This window comes from Ursus maritimus, unplaced genomic scaffold, assembly GCF_017311325.1.
Source record: "Ursus maritimus isolate PB19 unplaced genomic scaffold, ASM1731132v1 scaffold_20, whole genome shotgun sequence".
Lineage (NCBI taxonomy): Eukaryota > Metazoa > Chordata > Mammalia > Carnivora > Ursidae > Ursus > Ursus maritimus.
In genome coordinates, this window is record NW_024424453.1 from 24551249 (window position 1) to 24572716 (window position 21468).

A 21468-nucleotide genomic window follows, 5' to 3' on the forward strand; every position below is an offset into this window, starting at 1 on the left:
CAAGCTATAGCTATAGCATCAAAAAGTTTTAAAAACCAGTATTTTATATATGTTTTAAAATATAAGAGTAAAAATACATCTTCTGCTTAATGAGAGATAAACTAAAGAAAGGGCCTATGCTTCTGAAGTATAAATATTCTTTTTACTTAAATGAATAATAGTTTTGGAAATTTATAGCATAAACATCAGTATCTTCATTGCAAACTTTGTTTTTATTTATGCTCCAATGCTGTTCAGCTCTTCTAATACACTTAAAAATACATATTTATTTTTAATCATCCAATGAAGTCATTTAAGATATTCTAACAAATGCTTCCATTTATTGAGCACCTACAGGCACCCTGCTAAATATTTTAAATACATTAGATCTCATCCTCACAATGACCCTGCAGATGTAACTTCCTTTGCTGGGGAAAAGAGGGTGGGAGACAAATTATCCTTCTTTTCCTTTTCCTTTCTTATTTTTCTCTGCCTTAAAAACAAAACAAAACAAACAAAAAAACCCACTGTTCAGTTGGGAAAAGAAAAAACACCTCCCCCTTGGCTACTTTCTTCACATTTATCATGTAAAACACCTGTGACTGGATAATTTTTCCCCCCACAAGAAACAAAAACTTAAGACTTCATGTTTTCAATTCTTGAAAATATAAAAGGCATTTAGAAAACATTAAAAATAACAAAAATATTAAATTATTAATTTGTAAATTGATTCAAGGATAGCTATATTGATATCACCATGTCCACTTTAATTGGTTCCCAATAATTCTTTGAGCCCCTAGCAAATTATCTTACTGTTCATTTCTTTCCTCTGACTTACTGAGGTTTTATTATAAATGCTGAGTTTTAAGGCTGTGTTTTACTGCTCTTTATCTCCCTCTGCTTTCTCTCCCCCACTGGACAATGTTTATACAATATAGGAAGTTCAATCAATCTATGTAGAATCAAATTACTCATCTTAAAAATCTGACATTCATTAATGGGGAGATAATATTTTATACAGATGTATATTACTTTACAGAATAGGCTGATTCCCAAGAGTCAGGCTAATTCTTAAAAACCAAATCATATTTTTATCTCTACGGGGAAAAAAAATTGATCCAGATTCACACTTATGAATGTTATAAATTTTTTAAACTCATATGTTTAGACAGCAAAAAAACCCCTAAGAAATAATGGTAAAAATCATTTCAAACTTAAACAACTACCATACCATGAAACACGTTCTCTTCGATCTATTATCAAAGTGAGAAGACACACCCTTGGGATTGTCTGCCTTTTGAAAAATGGGAGTTTCTTGCATTTTCTCTATGTTAAATATTGTGAAACCCCTTCCCTATATGATCAGATATAGATTTCTTGTATTTTAAAGCTCATGTCTTCACATATCTGTGTAACTGCTAATAAAGTTATGTAAGTTCTCAATGCAGAAAGGCCCATATATAATTGCATTAAGGGTGCTTAATAATGCAATTTTGCAATATGGTTCACTCATCCATTTGTCTATTTGTTCATTTTCTTCATTCATTTTTTTCATCTATTCATTCTTCAAATATGTATTAAGTGCCAACTACGCACCTGGCAATGTTGTAGATGCTGGGAATACAGTGATGAGCAAAACACAAAAAATCCCTGCCCTCATGGAGCTTACATTCTAGTTCCTCAAAAGGGATCTGCAGCTAAAATATAAGTACTCAAAATCCAAGAAGGAAAACTTTCTGAAAGGCTCCATCAGTCAAATACCTCAAAGGAGCAAAGGCTACAATAGTACTACATTTAACATTTGTAATGCGTCTTATTTTTATCAAAAGTAAAATCACATCATGTTAAGTTTATTAATTTCCTTGAATTTTAATTTATATTTACTACTTCTAATTTTCCTCAATTTACACCTTCTGATAAATTCTACTAGTTCCTTGGAGAGAGTAAAAGAGAAACAATCCTTTTAAATTTCCAACCTAATTGATGATATCAATTGATATCAATTGATGATATCAATCAATAGGTATCAATCAAGTGATGGTCTTCACAGAGCAATTTTTTTATTATAAAGGAATTGGCTTCACAATTACAGGACTGTTTGCCACTGCTGCCTCTGCAGGACTTAACCACTGACTGGAGTTTTGATGGCGGATGCCAGTATTTGAAATAATCTTAGGTATCTTAACTTCTTTCTTTTGTTACTGTCCCATTAACTGATCATATGCTTCTTAGTCAGCATTAACCTGTGGCAAAGGCTATCATTAGAAACTAGACTTGGCCCACGGCAGAGACTACAGCTAATCTTCACCTGGCATTGCTGTCAGTGCACTTACTGCTAACGTGCTCTGGACCCTTCTTCCACCGAGCTCTCAATTGCTGCCTCTGCCCTTGCTTTCTCCGACCAAAATCACTGAATTATTCTAAGTTGAATATGGCCAGGCCACATCTGTTGTCAAGCTCAGTGGTCCTTCATCTTTTCTTAGGCTTCTCCCTCTTTATGTCACAGCCAAGAGTAATGTTTCCCACTCTCGCCTGCAAAACTTGTCCACCCTCCTTCACTTTCTAACAGGACACTGTGGAAAACAGGGAAATTTATAAGAATGCCACAGAGTGACTAAGGATGCAAAGCCAGGAATCTGGATACCAACTTTGCTCTGCACAGAAGGATACAGAAAGATCCACGCATATTAAAGGAAATGCCACTCTGTGTATGGTTCCTGTATTTTCATTTCTATATTTATTCAACAAATATTTATTGAGTGCTTATTAGGTTCCAAGGACTGTTACACAGTTGGTTTATTTTAATGGGAATCCACCAACACTGCTCCAACGCAGGAGTGGTAAACGTCTGATCTACAGGTCATGTTCAGTCGTTAGCTTAATTTTTTCTAGCCCAGAGAGAAGGATCAAGAGATGGAATCACAGCAGGCCTTTAGAAATCTTTAGAAGAAGACAGACTAAATGTATGAAGAGAGAAGGCCTGTATGTTTCTCCTTTATTGCTGTGTATACCTGTCTCTACCTCTTTACTCTAGTTTTCTCTTCTTCATTCTGCCTCATTTAACTGGCCATTATAGGGCAATGGGATATATAGGTTATCTCCTGTATTTACTGAATTACATTCCCATTTTTAATTTAAAAGGCAGACCAAATTAACACTTCATATTTTTATCCTAAAACAAAAAGCCTTTTTGTTGCTTTTGTTTGGAGGAGTGGGGAAAACACGTCTACAGTCCTTGACATTTCTTTCACAGAGTCTCCACTCATTAACTCAATGAACTGAAATTCCATCTTGGCAAGCATAAATATCGCATTAAAAAATAAAACAATAATAAACATTGTACTTCAAGAATCTACACAAAAAAGGAATACAAAGTTTATAAGGCATATGTGTAAAAGGTAAATAAATATTTCATGGAGAAAGTAAATAAAAATCTATCCAGATAATTATTTCGACAAAAAAATGGAATAGAAATAAATGCATTCAAAGGAAGAGATATTATTTTATCATTTTTTATACACTGAAAATAAGGATTCTCCACTCCTAAGAACCATTTTCATGCAGATTTTATCACAAAATTATTTTATATTTTCCATTTTACAATTTCTCTCTTCAGTAGTTGCTATAAACTATAAATTATTCAAACATTTAATTTCCCAGGAGTAAATATCTTTCTAAAAACTCTATATAATCCCCATTACATAAGAACGTTACAGTATCTTCTCTTCACCACACACAAAAAAACTATAATAATTATAACTTATTCTTTATTTGTCATCTTTCTACAGAAATTATCAGGATTTAGCCTTACCAGGAAATTATACACATTATGAATACAAGTTTTAATAGACTACTGATCAGACTATTATGTTGCAAGTATTTCTAGAACATGATATCACAAATTAAGTCATTAATTCCAAAACAATAGTTTATTAACAAAAAAGTACAAAGAAGTACAAATGGACATCCTATTTCCCCCCATTATGGTCCATCTATCTATCTCCCTTTCAGTCCATGGTACAGCCTTCTTGAGCTAAAAGAATAGATAAAATACTTCTCTTTCCAATGGGCCTAATAACCATCCAAACCCCAATCATTATGTGTTTAAGTTATACAGTCCATGTCAATTTTTTAAAAAATGTTTTATCTATATGAGTTGCCATAAAAGCATCTTCCCTTGCAATATACCACATACCTAAACTGAATGAAACATATCAGTATCAATATCCATAAATCATGCTTACACATAGAGAATATTAGATCATTAGTATGTTTGCCTTGAAGTAACAGATTACAAATGAAAGCTTGAAGTGTCAAAAAGGATTTTCATAGATATTTATACTAAAACTTCAAGTCAAAAACTTCTTAACTGAACTAAATTGAGGTACATGGAAAACATTCAGTTTAGTTGTGTTTTTTGCACTGGTTTTTAAATCAAAGCTACTCACATATCTAATCTCTCTGCTATTATTTCAATTTTCTTCAATAATGGTTCCTTTTCAATTTATTTCAATAAACCTACAGTTTTTCCATACTTCTCTCTCTACAAGCCCAAAGTACTTCTCTGAATCATGGTAAATTCCCAATACTTATTGACTTTCCTCACGGGGCTATAGATGGGAGATACAATCAATCACCATGTTTCAATAAATAATGCCCAATTGGCTCTTTTTGCTATAATTCATCAAGACAGAATATGTGGATTAATTTACTGATGTTCCTAGAAGCCATGTGTAAAATTTACTAGATGATGTATTTTTTTGAGTGGTAATCTCCAGCCTTTTGGTTTGTGGAGGCAGCCAGGTCAGAGCTTATCACTCTACTTTAGTCCCTGCTTAGAACTACTCTATAAGGAACATGAATTCAGTGTTAGACTAAGCTGTAGTAACATAAGGTGCTAGACCAGAGATACATTTTTTGGGAACTGGAAAATTCAGATGACCACTCACTAAACATAAAATCATTATTCCACAAAGATTTTATTCACATCAAACTTGCACAGTAGCAAAAAAAAAAAAAAAATCAAAACATAACTAAACCACATATCAAAGAACAATATACAATAAAGATTTGAATTTCTCAATGGCATTGGAAAGTTTTTCCATAAATAACATTTACAATTCTAGTGTTAGATCTTTCAAGGTGTCTGAAGCTTCACAGTGCTAGAATTGATTTTTATCAGAACACATGCAAAAATGTGCAACATAATAATTCATATTAATGACAGAAAAAAGCACGCCAGTTATTTGTCATTCCAGCACGGCCATGCCACTCTATGTTCTAAAAACAAACAACCCCCCAAATCCGGGTCCCATTCATTCTTCAATTACGCCTTTAGTCACTCTGCTTTATTATATTCAAACAGTCACTGTTAGTGCTCTTCACCACGACTTTCAGGTTGACGTCACTCCCTGCCTGCTGGCTGTCAGGACTGGGGGACGCCCCTCTCCCAGACTCACCTTCTTCCGGATGTCTTCATCGTTTGCTCCTAGAGAGGCATAGAGCTTGAATGCAGCCTGGCGGAGTTCATGAGCGTGTTTTAAGTCATGATCAAGCTATGGAACGGAAAAAAGGCATATTGCAACTCAGTCCACAAATCTAATTTTCAATAAAACTGACTAGAGTTAAAAATTTTTGAAAAAGAATTTTAACAACTATTAAGATAATAATGCTCTCATTGAATTCCTGGTTATTTCTGGTTCTGTTCACATATGACTGAGACTTGGCTGTGTTTGTGTCAGTAAGAATGCGTGCAGCCTGCTTCTGTCTAAAAGCGAACACCACAACATTCAACACTGGTACATGAAAAGTCTTTGTGAACCTTTGACCCTTAAAAATGCAGTGCTCCCAGATGGTAGCTTTAGTGGCACTGATGCATGTTTGCACCAGCTCTCTGAAATGCTCTCCTCAAAAACCAGGCACTCAGGCCTTTCTAGCCCCCAGACTACAGCTGATCATGTGAGTGCTGCTGCAACAGGGTTTCTAGGAGGTTTTCTTAAACACTAACAGCAGTGCTAGCCCAATTTCAGCATTTAACAAGATTTTAGAAAGAGGGAAACCTTTGTGAAAAACCTTAATAAACAATATACCATGGTAGTCATTACTATGTTATCTATTACAATTACCTGAGATTTATGTTCAGAGGTTTTTTGATAAGTTTAAGGTTACTTGGTATGAAATAATTAGTGCTATCGTTCCACATGCACAACTGGCTAGTTCTTCTGTAAACCTGATTTATCACTAAACTACCACAAAAATGAAACAGAAGCATGTTCTCACAACACTTTCAATGACTAAATATGAGTCAGTAAATATATAAGGCATATCAATAATGCAAATAATTTTATAACCAATTCACCCAAAAGACTACCACTCTAAATGAGTTGCCTTGGAAAGGTTCACCTTTATGTAATGATATAAGTATTGTTTATAACATTCTGAGACCCTCTTCCGAAACTTCCTAAAGAGCTAAGTGGCATATTAGCTAGAAAACCCTAAATTCATCAACTAAGAGTTTCATTAAGTTAATTGTCACTGACTGTGGTTTGCGAAGATGGGGAATAAATCTAGCTGGGTAACATTATTTAAGGTAACAAATAACAACAACAGGGGTGCCCGGGTAGCTCAGTCATTAAGCATCTGTCTCCGGCCCAGGTCGTGGTCTCATGTCTGGCTCCCTGTTCAGTGGGGAGTCTGATTCTCCCTCTCCCTCTACCCCCTCCCCCCAACTTGTGCTCTCTTTCCCTCTCTCTCTCAGATAAAGTATTTTTTTAAAAACCCAAAAAACAAAAAAAGCCAAATAACAACAGTAGTCCCAAAAATATTTTGATCAAAGCAGGCACTGATGGATTATGGGAGGAATTCCCCAATATACAACACTCATTTTGATGTATAAGTTCTAAAATATCTATTCTTAAAGTCTTAAGTACTTTCTAGTCATACCACATATTAGAATACGGACTTGGATTAACATATACCATGAAAATCACACATTTATTAACATGTAAGAATTTCTCACTATGGGTCTTGTATCTTTATTTTTATGGTCAGAAACCACTGTATAATCCATCCTCAAAAATAAACATGACAAAACAAATGAATATTCAGGTTTGGTATAAAAGACCATTTTAAAAAATTATTATTATTCTAGTTTTACTGTGATGGAAATAAAATGGAAAAAACCCTAACAGAAGGATAATCTTCTAGATACTAGTTAAATGATTTACACAGGTACAGGCTACAAGGTCTTAAAACTATGTTTCCTCACTCTCCTGTCCAGCAGTGTCCCATTTGCCTTGCTAGAAAGATCAACTGAGGGTGTTCATGAGGCCATTGTTAGGACTTACTCTTGTATCTTTATACCAGTGAGATACTGTGTCAGTGTGAACAAGTGGCCAGAGGGAAAACAGACAAGGTAGCTGGTTCAGAGTAACCCATCACCCGTACTGGAAGAACAATACTACTGAAGGAAGAGCAGGCACTAACTTTAATACACAGAAGGCAGTGTACATTAAAATCAGTAACAGTGAAGGTTACTTTGGGTCCTTTCTTTTAAAAAAAAAAAAAGATAAACCCTTAAGAGTTCCTTTTGTTTTCAGTGTTAGATGCCAAATGAACAGCTGCCTGCCAAATGAAGTTTTGGGGGGAACTCAGGGGCATGGGAGAGGTCAAGAGAAAAGTTAAAAAAAAAAACTTACCAATGGGACCACTGGCATCAAAAATACAGTCACATTCATGAAACAGTACTGGTTACTAATTAGGAGGCAATGCTCTCTCTACCATGACCTCCTTAAATAAACTTACTCTAACTGAATATTGTTCTCTTATGCTTAGGAAAATGGATATGCCAAATAGGCTGAGAAGAACAAACTCAAAGGAAATATCTATTCTAAGGAACTTACAGTTTGAGAAAAGGTTCGAGAAAAGCACAGTTTGGTTCCTGATGGTCTCAAACTAGAGGCTAAACAGTGCTTTAGTGGACACTAGCAGGCCCAAAGCACAGTATAAAAGTGAAGCAAGTAAAGAGAAGATGATGATAAACGTTAGAAAAGATAGCAAAGGAGAAAGACAGTGGTGGAGAGTCAAATAAGGCCACTCACATCCCCTGTCACGGAAGATACTTCTGACCTAAAGAACAAGAACAGACCGAGAGAGATGATTCTGGGAACCTCAACAGGATTAGATGATGTTGATATAATGTCAATACCCAGTTTAGAGACTGCACTATTTTGGGGTTTTAGTTGGGAATTAGGGACGTAATTTTCTTCCTTCCTGATTACCTGCTTAGTGAAAAATTTCTGATAATTACATGAAACAAACTGGATTCAAAAACCCATAAAACATCATCTATGTTATCAAAGGGAAAAGATTCCTTCATTTAAAAGGGCTTTGAACTGTAATTATCAATTGGTTCAAAGTTGTGAGCAGTAAGAAAAACTTCTTAAAAATCCCTTGCTTGAGCTGCTGAAAAGAAAAACAGAACATACCCTTTTAATATCAGTGATGGCACTCACTGAGCTGGGATACTTGAAATAATCAGCAAGCATGGCAATGAGGTGATCAGTTATGCTAGCGATTCTCTGTAGCTCAACATCTGGTTCAATCAGATAGGCGAGGGTCTCAGCTCCTTCAACTCTCTCCTCTAGTAATCTCTCCTTACTGCACATTCGAACCAAACAAGGCAGTGTCTGGAAGGTAGTGAAATTAATTATTTGCTTTGTGGTAAAGGCAAAAGCTTGATGGAGAGCATATAATGACTGAATCAACTCAATGGTTTTTATTGACAGTCATGTTAGTGATCAAATGTTTGAATAAAGACTTTCAGAGAATGAAAGGTTTTTTGGAATGTAAAAACAAAGTTCAGTGTATACTAATCATTTGTGCTGGCACACTAAACACTAATCATACAACCAAAACACGTTAATATAAACTCTAATCAGGCTTTTGTGATGGATAAAATGGAAACTTTATTGAACAACCTTATAAAAGACATTTAAGAATTCCTAATAAATCGTGTCTGAGGTTTCTGTCCCATCTACGTATTTATTTATTTAAAAGACATCCAGCAAAATGGCCGGTTAGCTCAGTTGGTTAGAGCGTGGTGCTGATAAAAGACATCTAGCAGTTTAATCAGGAGCAACTGTGCTGTAGAAAAAGTATGCTCTTTTCTTTAGTGAATAATATGACTGGGATGACTTTTATTTTTGGAGTGTGATCAATACCTACAGTTGCAAAAACAAAATACAGCTTTAAAAATTCAGTGATCTTACCATTACTCAGAGTCCATGGGTTTCCCTATAATGCGAGTGAAATGCATCAATCGTAGTTTCTAGGTTTTCTAAATCACTCCCTAGAATGATTATATCTGCTAGTCCAATTTTACTCCTAAGGTCCTTCAAAAATCTTGGTGCTGGTCTTGGTAATTTATCTACATTAGGTCCTCAAAATAAATTCCATGTATTTACTATTTCTAAGGCTAATGAACCCACTTTAAAGAATACCACAAAGATGGAACCTGAATGTTATAATTATAGGAAGCCTTCCTCAACTACTGTCGTCAACTGTGCTTTGCTCTTGTCTAAGTTCCTATTATTTCTTTATCATAGATTTTAGCACTTTATTGTTCACTACTGATTTCCTATCAGGCTAGTGTAGGCTTTATAATACAACCCTAGGCTTCCAAGAAGAAAGTTTATTCTTATTTTCTTTTGAACAGTTACTAACATTTACTAATACCATAAATTCATGAATTATTAATATATGAAGAAGATGCTATTAACCTAGTTTACCAATAAGGGAGAAGAGGAGGGGTAGAGCAGTTGAGCAAATAAACCAAGGTTACTTGCATGGAAGCCCTTAGAACTCTACACAATGTTGTTTACTTAGTGCGTCCTCAGTTCTAATTAATTGACTTGCTTCACCAAAGACTAGCAAACATTAGTCTTAATGCTCTTTTATTGTTAGGTTCATTTTGTACACTTATAATGAGAGACCTCACGATCATAAAATGATACATAATCAATTTATTTACACTTATTTTGTTCTTTGTAGCTAGTAAGACATTTAATATATTTAATATATTGTTATCTTCAAAATGACCCTGTGGAATAGATGTACAAATATTATTACCTCCATTTTCATGAGGCACCAGAAGAATAAGGGTTACCCAAGGCAGTCAGTCACTGGTGGGAGTGCTGAAACCAGAATCCAGGTCTTGTAACTTTTCGGGCCAGTCTCTTACCTGGGTTTTTCTGAGTTCTAGTTGCTTTTTTGACATGTCACAATGATGTTGATGGTTTTCATGAGCTATTTACTTTTTCTTTTTCATTATGTCTTTTGATTATCTGCCATAAGGGTGATATAAAGTCTTTGTCTACGGAGCTAATGAACTGCTTTCCTATAAAACTATGTTGCAAACTTAATGAAAATCAAGGATTAAAATATATTTTCTATTTCACCTGAATTTTACATATTTTTACAACTTCCAGATTCTCCTAATTTCCATAAAAATGAAAAAGATGTGACAAGGAAAAGAACTATTTCACTTTGACTCTCAAAACACATCTAAAAGCAATTTTTTAAAACTACACGGCATTCCATTAAAAAGAAAAGCATGGTGTTTTTATATTATTTTATGCTATGCACACATACCATAGTTATAAAAGTATAAAAAGAAATAGGAGGAAAAAAAGAAATGGGAATACCAATATTTATATTCAACACTTACAACTGGGGAACTTTTGCATGTGTTTACATGGAATTAGTTAGCTCACCTTTAATACAATACAGTTGTCATCTGTCCGAATTGCTCCAGCTCTACACATGTAAGTTAAACTGGAATAAGATGGCAGAAAGTAAGTTTTTGCTTGTGCTTTAAAGCTTTAAAAGAAAAATTCCTTGCCTTTAGGATTTTATGGAAAAAAATAAAAAGACAGCTACTCTTATTTATCTTGAGGGAGAAGGTTTTCACATTACCTTATATGAGGTTCTGCCAATTTAATACTCAAAAACAACTAACTGATATATACAGACAGTAAGTCAGATATTTTTCAAAAATACATACAAAATTGTTTTAAAAAGAAAGGCTTAATGAGCAGATAAACTTTGAAGCTAGGTGCTGGGCACAATGGAGTTCCTTATAATTTTCTCTATACTTTTTTGTGTTAGAAGTCCATAATAAAAAGGGGGGGGGTTAAAAATAAAATACAAAGATCACAGAATCTAAGATTAAATCAAGCTAAGCTAGGATATTCTAACTCCAAAAGGAGTAGTACAAATATCACAGAAGAAGCATTTAACTTTTAACTCTTAGCAGTAGCCATAAAAAATTAATAATTCTTTAGAGTTTGCTAGCAATGGCTTTGACAATTGGTCAATGATTTGGTTCTACTGAAAAACAATTTGCCTTCACAATTATATCTGGCTTTGAATAAGAATAAAATTACTTGGTACTTCCTAAGCAGGTACTGAACACTGAGCACTTCAGAAACCTAAATTAATGAATTTCCTTCTTGGATTAGATTTCTTTAGTGAGCTGGAGATGGGGGGGGGGGCATCTAAAACATTCCGTATTCTGGCTTCTACAGAAAGCTATAAAAAAAAAAATCAGTAAAATGTTTACTTAGATTGTAGAGGATTAAATTGTTTATAGCTGTTATCATCTTAAGACTTGTTACATTTTTTTTTAAACCAGTTCCATGAGAGCATTTATCTTACTTAATGAAGAGGTTTTAGAAGACAAAAAGTAAACAGGAATACAAATAATATACTCAAAAAAAAACCCCAAAAAACAAAAACAATTCATTGCACACGAGTAATTCACTGAAAATTCTTCATTCTCGCCAAAATACTAGAAAGCCACAAATTCTTAAATACTGGAACAATTAATTTAGCAAAGAACCTCACACAACAGGTGCTCAAACTATCTATTAAATGTATTTATAATTACAGAATTGACAGGTATTGAATGCTTATATGAGCTAGGACTTGTACTAATAAGAACTTAACCATATTATAAACTGTCACATCTCTGAGAATTTTATGCCTTGTTTTTCTAAAGACGATGAAGCCATATTCTCAGAAATCATGCCTTGGTTATCAACTTCAACTAATTCTCACTTCGTATTTTCCTATCTTCATATTTTCTTAATTCTTAGCATAAATTTGTTAGTTAAATCTACTTCTATATTATTTCAACTGAAATACAAGGAGAGTATGTTGAGAATGTAATAAAGTAATTTTCTGTGGATAGTCTTAGTTGTTATATGAGTGTTGCTGTTCTGCATGCTACTAGTAGTACACTGAGTAAAAAACTCACGCCCATTTAAGAAAATGTGAGACAACCGCGTGACCTGCAAATTCCAAAATCTCAAAACCAGATGGGGTTTTGGAGGTGAGCTAATTAGGCTGTCCAAAAATACTCAAACATATTGATAAAGCACTGTTGTTCTTCCCACATTGTCTTGACTTTTACCATTTTGCTGATGTCAGCTGCATCTCAATAGGCTTATCCCTCTGTAACATCTTCACAAAAATTTGTGGTAACAATTCTCCATCAACCAAAACTAGAAATAAAACAAAACGAGAATTAAGGAATTCTTTAAATCTACAAAGTTCATAAATTAAATCATGTAGGTGCCACTGAAAGTTCCAGCCTACCATTTACCAGGGTCATCGATACCTGGGGGTTTTCAAAAGCTAAAACTGAGAAGCATTTCAGTGCTTGCATTCGAACCTGTAACAATAAACAAAAAAATGCATTTATCTTGATTTTGCAAATATGAATTTTAATGTCTTAGAATCTAAACTCTTCTGAAGAAACAACTGTTTAAATCTGCTTAAAATACTAAAAGAAGGCCCCAAAGGAATAAAAATAACACCTGAATATCTGGAGTACAGTAAGTTAAACTTACTTATAAGAAGTTAAAATTAATTTTGAAGTAACAGAAAAGAAAAAACAGGAAAGAGCAGCAACTAAAATTTAATTAGATAAATTCCTTATCAAATTTAAAAGAACTATGTACAAAATACAATGTTGGTAAGTCAAAGAGAGCTTAATAACACTTAATTGCCAACTGCCTTTCAAGTGGGAGATTTCTTCTTCCCAAACTACAAACTAGAGAACTGAAAAGACAAAAAAAGGAAGAAAGAAAAAAAAAAGTGTACTCTTATATTCCCGTGTGGGATGGGGTTGTGGCAAAGAGAACAGGAGGAAACAAAGTTACAGTAAAAATCTGAAACGGACTAAACGGACTAACTTTTATTTTATTTTTTAAAGGTTTATTTATTGATTGATTGATCTGAGAAAGAGAGAGGCGGGAGGGGCAGAGGGAGAGGGACAGAGAGTCCCAGCTGAAACCAAGAATCAGATGCTTTAACCAACTGGGCCACCCAGGCACCCCCTAATTTAACTTTTAAAGCACTGGGTGTTATTCACAACGAATGAATCACTGAACATTATACCAAAAACGCTGGCTAATTGAATTTAAATAAAAAACAACAACGACAAAACAAAAACACTTATGAATTGTGTTACTATTCCTCAAAACTACATTACTGGTCTGGGACCATAACACGGGGTTAAACCTTGACCGTCACATACAATATATTTTACAATTTGCAGGAGCTCCTATGAGAATTGCTATTTTTCATTCTTTCTGTTCAGTTCTCATCAATATAATCCTCACTTCCAAGCCTGGGTCTACATATGATGTTCTTATGTGGAACTGGAGATTGGCAGGATAGGGAGGTGAAGTGTGAAGAAGTCCTGCCCCTCATCTCAGCAACGATCTGCAACACTAGCATGTGCACACCTAAAATATGGGACCTAAAATATGCCAATGATACTCTGACAATGGAGCAAACCTTGTCAAAAGAATAATGTTACCCAAACTTCTTCCTTTCACAACCTGTAACCTATTCTACTAAGTAAGAAAGCTTGGTGCAGAAAAGAAAGAAAAGAGAAAAGAAAAGAGAAAAAAGAGAAAAGAAAAGAAGAAAAGGAGAACTGAGGGAGTTTATGAAATTAGAGGATGGAGAAGAGGAGGGACAGTAAATAGCCACCCCAGCAATTGTTTCTTGATGTGCCAGTGCTGACTGGTTTCAGCCTCCATGTGGCACAGGGCAGAGGAAGCAGCTCTCAGTATGTATTTCCTTCCCCTCCCTCTGGCTAATTTCAAGCTGGCTCCATTCCCCATTCCCATCCTTGTGAGTGCTTCACCAAGATCAAACTTTGGATGTCTGAAGTAGGAAAACATAGGTATTAGCAGGCTGCAATACAGAGCAGATTAGAATCACTGCACGTGGACAGAAGACAAAAAATGACTACTGCTCTCTCTGCTCTGTGTCAAAGTCCTGGTGTATCAGCTCTAATGTGACACAATAAGGACAATGCCCCATTATTTGCCATAACTTGCTAGTTGGACAACAATGAAATAACCACATTTTTAACTTAATGTTTGATAATGTATCATGATGTTGTTTATACATAAAAGATGAAGGAAATTTAATTAACAAGTCTGAAAACCTTTGACTTTCTAACTCAAAACACAAAACAGAACACATTTTTTTTTAAATCAAAGCATCAGACAAAATCTAAGTTTTTATGAGACTTCACATTTTGAAATACATAACACATTTAAAATGTTGATGTATATGTGGGTATATGCTCTAAATTTGAGTCACTGTGGCTAAGTCAGGTCTCAAATATGAAATCAAAGTATTTCTTGATATAGCAAGCCATTGTTCCTACATACTTGAAGGCATCAGCTCATGTGCAGCTTTGGCACTGACATCAGAGCAGAAGAGACTGTGAAAATCAAGAGCAAATCAAGCTACAACCATATTCTGAAAATTAAAAAATGGGAAGGCAAGGGTAGCTTTTAAAGAAGATTCTATAGGTAAAACAATGCCCCATAACATTTTATTGATAAAATGTCATTCTTCATCACAATATCTATCAAAGCAATAAAATATGTGGGCCTCTATCTATATCAAGAATCTATCTACAAGCCAAAAATGAAGTATAAAAATCTGGCCATAATTTTTAACATCTTACTTTGTAAGATACTGAGGTTAGTAGGTGAGCAATATTCTGAACTGCACCGTGGTTAAATAAAATTGTTTGATGATCTGGGCCCTGTAAGAAAAGAGAATATAACATTAAAAAGAGCAATGATTCATTCCAACAAAACTTTTACCTCACTGTAGAAAAGTTCATTCACTACAAATTCTCAGCTATCCTTCTCTTGCATAAATCCATCCTAATAAAGCAGGGAAGACAAAGGACTACCATTTCTTATGTCATCCCAGTTCTGTATAATTACTGCTTCCTAACCACCCCCCTCAACCCCAAATAATGAAGGGAGCATAGAAGCTATCCTGGCACAGGCCCTTTGCAGTTCTTAAATAACACACCATGACAGCAACAGAACCACTGTGAATTCTGCATTTCATGTGCACAACCTTACACTATGGCGCTGTAGAGAGTGGTAGTCATTCTTACCACTTTAGACTGATGAACTAGTCAGAGGAACTCTAAAACTAATTAAGTGCAAGGAAGAACTGGACCAGAGCTCAACCTACCTCAATACATCAGGGAAGTTTGAATTATGGATGGTGGAAAACACAACACTCCATACAAAGAAGTGAATGTGTTTTGGTTTCTGTTTCTATCTTGTTTCCCTTCTTAAATTATCATTTCTGAGTAGGAAGGTAAAGAAATGGGAAAATTCAGGATTTTATTTTTTATCAACTGTCGTCTACTAAGCAATTTACTGAAATCTTTGAAGTGACAGAAGCTAAAGGTTAATGCAAGGCTTTGAAATTGCCACAGTTCGTATGCATTGATTTTTTTCAATTTTTAAGTAATCTCTATAACCCATTGTGGGACTTGAACTTACAACTCTGGGATTAAGAGCTGAATGCTCTACCAACTGAGCCAGCCAGGCGCCCCTCTTATGCACTGATTTTATGTACAACCCACCCATTCAAATAATGAAGTCAAAGCAAGGATAAGGATGTTACTTCATGCTTATCATTATTCAGAAGAGAAAATCCCTGCACTGAAAGTTGGCTACCTATCTGGGTTCACCAGAGAAAACCAGTTACTAGTCTAGGAAAAAAAAAAAACCTCTCAAATCAATTTTTCCAACCCACTATTCAGTCAAGTAACAATGATCTTGCAGATGCTCATTCTTTCCTGGACCAAAACATCCATCATTTGAAGTAGGGAGATTAATATTCATAGTCCTGAATCACAAAGCAGCCATGTTCTATTTTATAGGTAGTAATTCCCTTTAAAAGGCTCCTTTAAAAAACAAAAACAAGCAATTTCTCTTACTAACTTTTAATTTCTGATTTTTGATGCAAAATATTCCACACTTTCCTCAGGCAAACCCCCATTACATATATTAGGTAGTTTCTAATGTCTCACTACTAAAAGCAACGTTTTGTTGAGCATTATTAAAGCCAGCCCCATCTCAGTGCAAATTCTTAGAGTATGAGGATAAATTTCCTGCATACATTGCTTGATATATTTATCCCTACATATCCATCCAGAATAATACAGGCTTGCTTTTAGAACTAAAGATACTGACATTCTCAGGGCACAGGCTGGAAGTATGTTATCTTCCTACCTCATCTTCATTCATGTATCTGCAATTATAATTATAGGTACTAATTATTGGGTACTTGCTTTGTGCTGGGCACTGCTCTAAATGCTGTTCTTGAATTGTTCATTTGAAACATGAGTCTCCAGCTTATTCAATATAAAGATAGTGGAGACTAATGAGGAGCCTAGGAAAAGAAGGGTCTCCTAAGAATCTGACCTATTTTTTTCTTACATAGTAACAAGTAGGTAACTAGAATAAATTGTGAAGATAAGCCTAAATTACACTAGGCTGACATGTTAGCATACTAAGGTTTTTTTGCCTTCCATATAAATTTTAACATCCTAATTTAAATACTGGCAGTGCTGAGGAGAATAGCTAAGTAGATGGGGTGCTGCCTCCACCCTTGCACCTCACAGCTCTTCCATCCCTGTATTTATCTCTGTTCCTCTGCTTTGAGGTGACCTAATATTAATAGATTGTTTTATATTCTTCAAGCCATCACATACCTATACAAATACATAAGTACATCCTTTCCCCTATTTTAACACGAATGGTAAAATACTACATATGTATGTGCTCTATGTACTATACATATACTGTACATATTGCTCTAAACCTTTTATTCCTTTACACTATTTCCCAGAAATCATTCATATGAGTACATGAAGAGTTTTCTTTTTTCTTTTTTGACCTTATTCTGCTGTATGGATAACCCACACTGGAGTACTACGGCTAGACATTTATATTGTTTTACAGTCTTAAAAGACTATTACAAACATCACTTCAATAAATATCCATGTGCATGCATCTTTAAGAGCTAGATCACTTATGGAATATCTGCACTGATGAAGTTATATTATGAAAAAGATCAAGCACAATGCAATTCATTTAACGTAACTTACAAGATATTGTAGTTTTTAATCCCTCAATTTCTTTGCCCCAGAGAATACAGGAAATAATTATTACAAAGAAGCTCTTCCTCCTCCTCTCTGTGGTTGTACACAGGATTGTGTAAAAACAATCGCAAGGAAGGGAATTGTTGGCTGAACCAACTAGAGAAGGAGCTATCATTTGATTCTTATCAAGTCTCTCTTGGACCTGGGCTAGTGAGACAACATCCACAGCGGGGGAAAGCAAATAATCCCTCAAGATTTTAAACTCCGAAAGACAGGTTTCAGAAGTTTGAGTAACCTGTTTAAGAAGTGGCAACAATTAAATATTACTGGCTCTTTTTATCTTTTTTTTTTTTTCTTTTGCTCCTTAATAAATCAGGGAGAGAATTTCAAAGACATAAGAATTATATTAGTAGTTAAGTTTTAGGGGAGTCCAAAGGTATATGCCTATTTTTGACTGATCAGGGTTTGGCACCCCTGACCCTCGCATTGTCCAAGGGTCACTGTATATGCAAAGTTGTGAATGAGTCTAAAAATTCTATTATGAATCTTATTTTAAGCCTATATGTAAACTGAACAACATGAAAATAAAAGGTTTTTATAGTCGATAACTATACAGAGATCATCTGATCAGTTGTTTCCAAAGAGTAATGCTAGTAAATCAGTAGAAAAATTAATATTTATATTAGGCTATTGTCATTGGGTTTATAAATACTATAATATTTCCCAAGGTTTAGTTACACCTCAGAACACTTAAATTTGGTCATTTAATTACAGTGGCAAATGCTAATTACCAGGCTAAAAGAAAGCTGAGTTAAGGTGATTTTCTCTGATAACATCTTCAGTTCTGTTAGTGGCATGAGGGTGCCTATAAATTCTTGCTCAGCATAAGATTCTCTCCAGCAAAAGAACTAATGATTTAATGGTTTTCTTTTATCCATGATTTCAGCTAAAAAGCACTGCGAAGTTTTAAATGAGCAAGCCTCAAGGGATTCAGAAGTTTCTGATGAGTAATTCTAAAAGCTATTTGGGTAACTTCTGGAATGGGATTATTCAAACTTCTCATAATGTAACATAATAATAATTTGACATGTAGTAATTATAACTCCAGGTCCAATTTTTAGTGCCCCTTTGGGATTACTGTGGTTATAACTATTAGATCTGTGCTCTCAAGCACTTAGGTATAGATGCAGAAAGATTTTTAATGAGGCACAGGAGTTCTGGAGTATCCTCCTTTACCTATCTGCCAGGGCTGGACTACAAGCCTTCATTTCACTGTTGGAAAATTCTACGCCCTATTAAGTTCAGCTCATTTTTAGCAACGAATTGTAACAAAATTGTCATTTTTTCAAAGCCTTTCTTTGCCCACCTCAAAAGATTAAGGGGAGTGTTTGACATCCCTGGACCTATGAGTTGGCTTACACGCTGTCAAAGCAATCTGGGAAGAGAAACTTCAAAGATTTTTGAAAAAATCCTTAAATTCTAAATGTCTTAAATAGAACTGAATAGGCTGTGAAAGCCTGCGAGGATTTGCGAGGGAAGGGTTAAACAATTAAATTATAATGATACTTTTTCTGGAACCAAGTGATTTAATTTTCATTTATTTGGGCAACTGTTCTAAAATAGAACTGTTCTCTCATTTCTCCTTATACGAGATCACTTAAAACAATTTCCAACAATGAGAGTGTGGGGAAATAGTTATGATCACACACTGCTGGTAGGAATATAAAATGGTACAACCTCTATACCAGACAGTATGTGGTAAGATTACAAATGCACACATTCTTTGACTCAGCAATTTCATTTCTTATAAAATGTCTTACACAAGATACTTTTGCAGCATTGTTTTGTAAGACTGGAAACAAGGCAAATGTTCAACACTAGAGAATTGGTTAAACAAATTATTGTAGATCTATATTGTAAAATACTATATGGCTGTTGAAAAAAATTGAGGGAGGCTCCTTACTTACTGATATGGAATAGCTTTCAAGATATGTTAAGTGAAAAATGCAAGGTACAGAAACAGTATGTATGGAATGCTACCATTCGTGTCCAAAAAGGGGAAGGGGATGTATATATATAGGTTTGCTTATATATAAAAACAGGGGAGGGAAGAGGATAGAATATACATAGGTCTTCATAATTATATATGTACAGGTTATCTCTGGAAGGATACACAAAGAAGGCACATCTCCTGAGGGCATAGCAGATTTTACATTACAGAGAACATTTATTCTGGTTCTTACTTTACAGCAGTGTGAGAAGATCTGACAGATGTACTCCTGGGTGTAGCGGGACCTGCTAAGTAGCGCCATGAGGTGTGGTATCACCGTGGCATCCTGGAGTCGAAGGAAAAGAGAGCACAGCAACAAAGAACTTAGGCACTGTGAATACACCTAACAAACTATTTCCATTAACAGGTACATATACAAGCTTCTTAACTTAATCACAGTAAATCAAGTCTCTTTAAGGAACACAGCAAAACAAAAACAAGAGAGTCACCAAAATTGTTTACGTAAAGGATGAGGGGCTTCAATATTCATCCTCAACAACAAAATACAAGAATGGGAAATTCTCAGTTTCTCTCCCATAAACACCCTATATCCCTACAATACGACAAAATCACTTCAAAAGACTTGAAAGAAATCTGTTCTGAAACCAAAATGTGAACTAACAAGATATATAATAACAAATAGCCTATAAGGACGAATTATTGTATAAAAATAAAACTTGACGATTTCAATCTCTGAGATGTTGCAGTAACTATCAGTAACTAGTAAGAATCATAATGACTGTAGTAAGCTAATTTCAATCTTCACTAGACGATCTGTAAAATGTCAACTTCTCACTTAGAGCACGTTCTCTGACTATTGCTGACATTTAGCAATATACAAGTTGGCGCAGAAGAGAGGAGAATCTGCCCAATCTGCTGCAGGGCTCTCCAAGAATCCCCTTCTTCTTAGGGTGCAAAGGGAATTAAAAGTTGAAAGGGTATTTGGTCTGAGCCACAGATGGAAAAGTAGACTTAAGCCTCTTAGTCAATGCTGTCAGAGTCCTGGAGCTATACCTCTCAAATACGAATGTGCATGCAAATTCCCAGGGTATAGTCATTATGTACAGATTCTGATTCTATAGGTTTGGAGTAGGATCTAAGCTTCCAGATGAGGCTGATGCTACGGGTCCATAGACCACACTTTAACAAAGGATAACAGAGGGCAAGGAAGGCAACTCAAGAGTACTACTGTTGGGATGAACAAGATTTGGGGTTTCCCTTAGAAAAAAAAGAATGTCCAAAATCTTTAAGAGCTAAGTGAGAAAACAGAAGGCAGCTGATTCCCTCTAAGTAGAATCTTTCCCTTTGCTTTTTAGTATAACCCTTTGTGTTATCACAAGCAGTTTAAAAACAAAATGAAAAATTCAGAAAACCCTAAAGAAAGTCAGGTACTAAATGTATAGAAAGAAAAGGAAGAGCGAAGATGAGAATGTCAAATACACGTCTATTTCATAGAGGGGGGAGGGGAAACAGTGATTCCATTGGCAGAAGACAGGGAAGCAGGTAGAGAACAGGCAACTGAAGGATGATATGAAAGCTTCTATTAAACTCCTGCAATTACTTCCACCTCCTTTCTTTCCTCCATTGCTCTCTCATCTTTCAGTTTTAACAGCTTCATCCCATTTCTTCACATCTGTCCCTTTTCTGCCAATTGTCTTATAGATCTACAGTTTATAGTTGATTGAACAAAGAACAGTTACATAATTTGCCCAAAGTCACACAACTGATTAACAGGATTTCAAACTAGACATCCTACCGTCTTCTAAGTGGACTGCCCTGTTTTCAGTTTAGTGCCTAAGTTGCTGGCTCTACACAATCCAACTCACAGACCGCAGTTAATTACACTAAAACACTACTTTCTGTCATCATCCCATCCAACACTCTTTACAGATTCAGCATTGTCTCTGAGGCATAAAACAGACATTGTCACTGT

At 35.1% G+C, this 21468-nt stretch overlaps 1 protein-coding gene across 3 annotated transcripts in view; it reads right to left on the reverse strand.

Annotated features, from left to right (window-relative positions):
- The window catches only part of ARMC8 (armadillo repeat containing 8), a 104974-nt gene that overhangs the window by 39569 nt on the left and 43937 nt on the right, over window positions 1–21468 (reverse strand). For 2 of the 3 annotated variants that reach the window (XM_008708076.2, XM_008708082.2), the window contains exons 6-12: window positions 19729–19821; window positions 15035–15115; window positions 12637–12712; window positions 12452–12542; window positions 10752–10812; window positions 8466–8666; window positions 5439–5534 (exon numbers count right to left, since the gene is read on the reverse strand). In XM_008708076.2, the coding sequence (XP_008706298.1) occupies window positions 5439–5534; window positions 8466–8666; window positions 10752–10812; window positions 12452–12542; window positions 12637–12712; window positions 15035–15115; window positions 19729–19821 (699 nt within the window). The remainder of the gene's footprint in view (window positions 1–5438; window positions 5535–8465; window positions 8667–10751; window positions 10813–12451; window positions 12543–12636; window positions 12713–15034; window positions 15116–19728; window positions 19822–21468) is intronic. The other variant, XM_008708090.2, reaches the window with a different exon arrangement.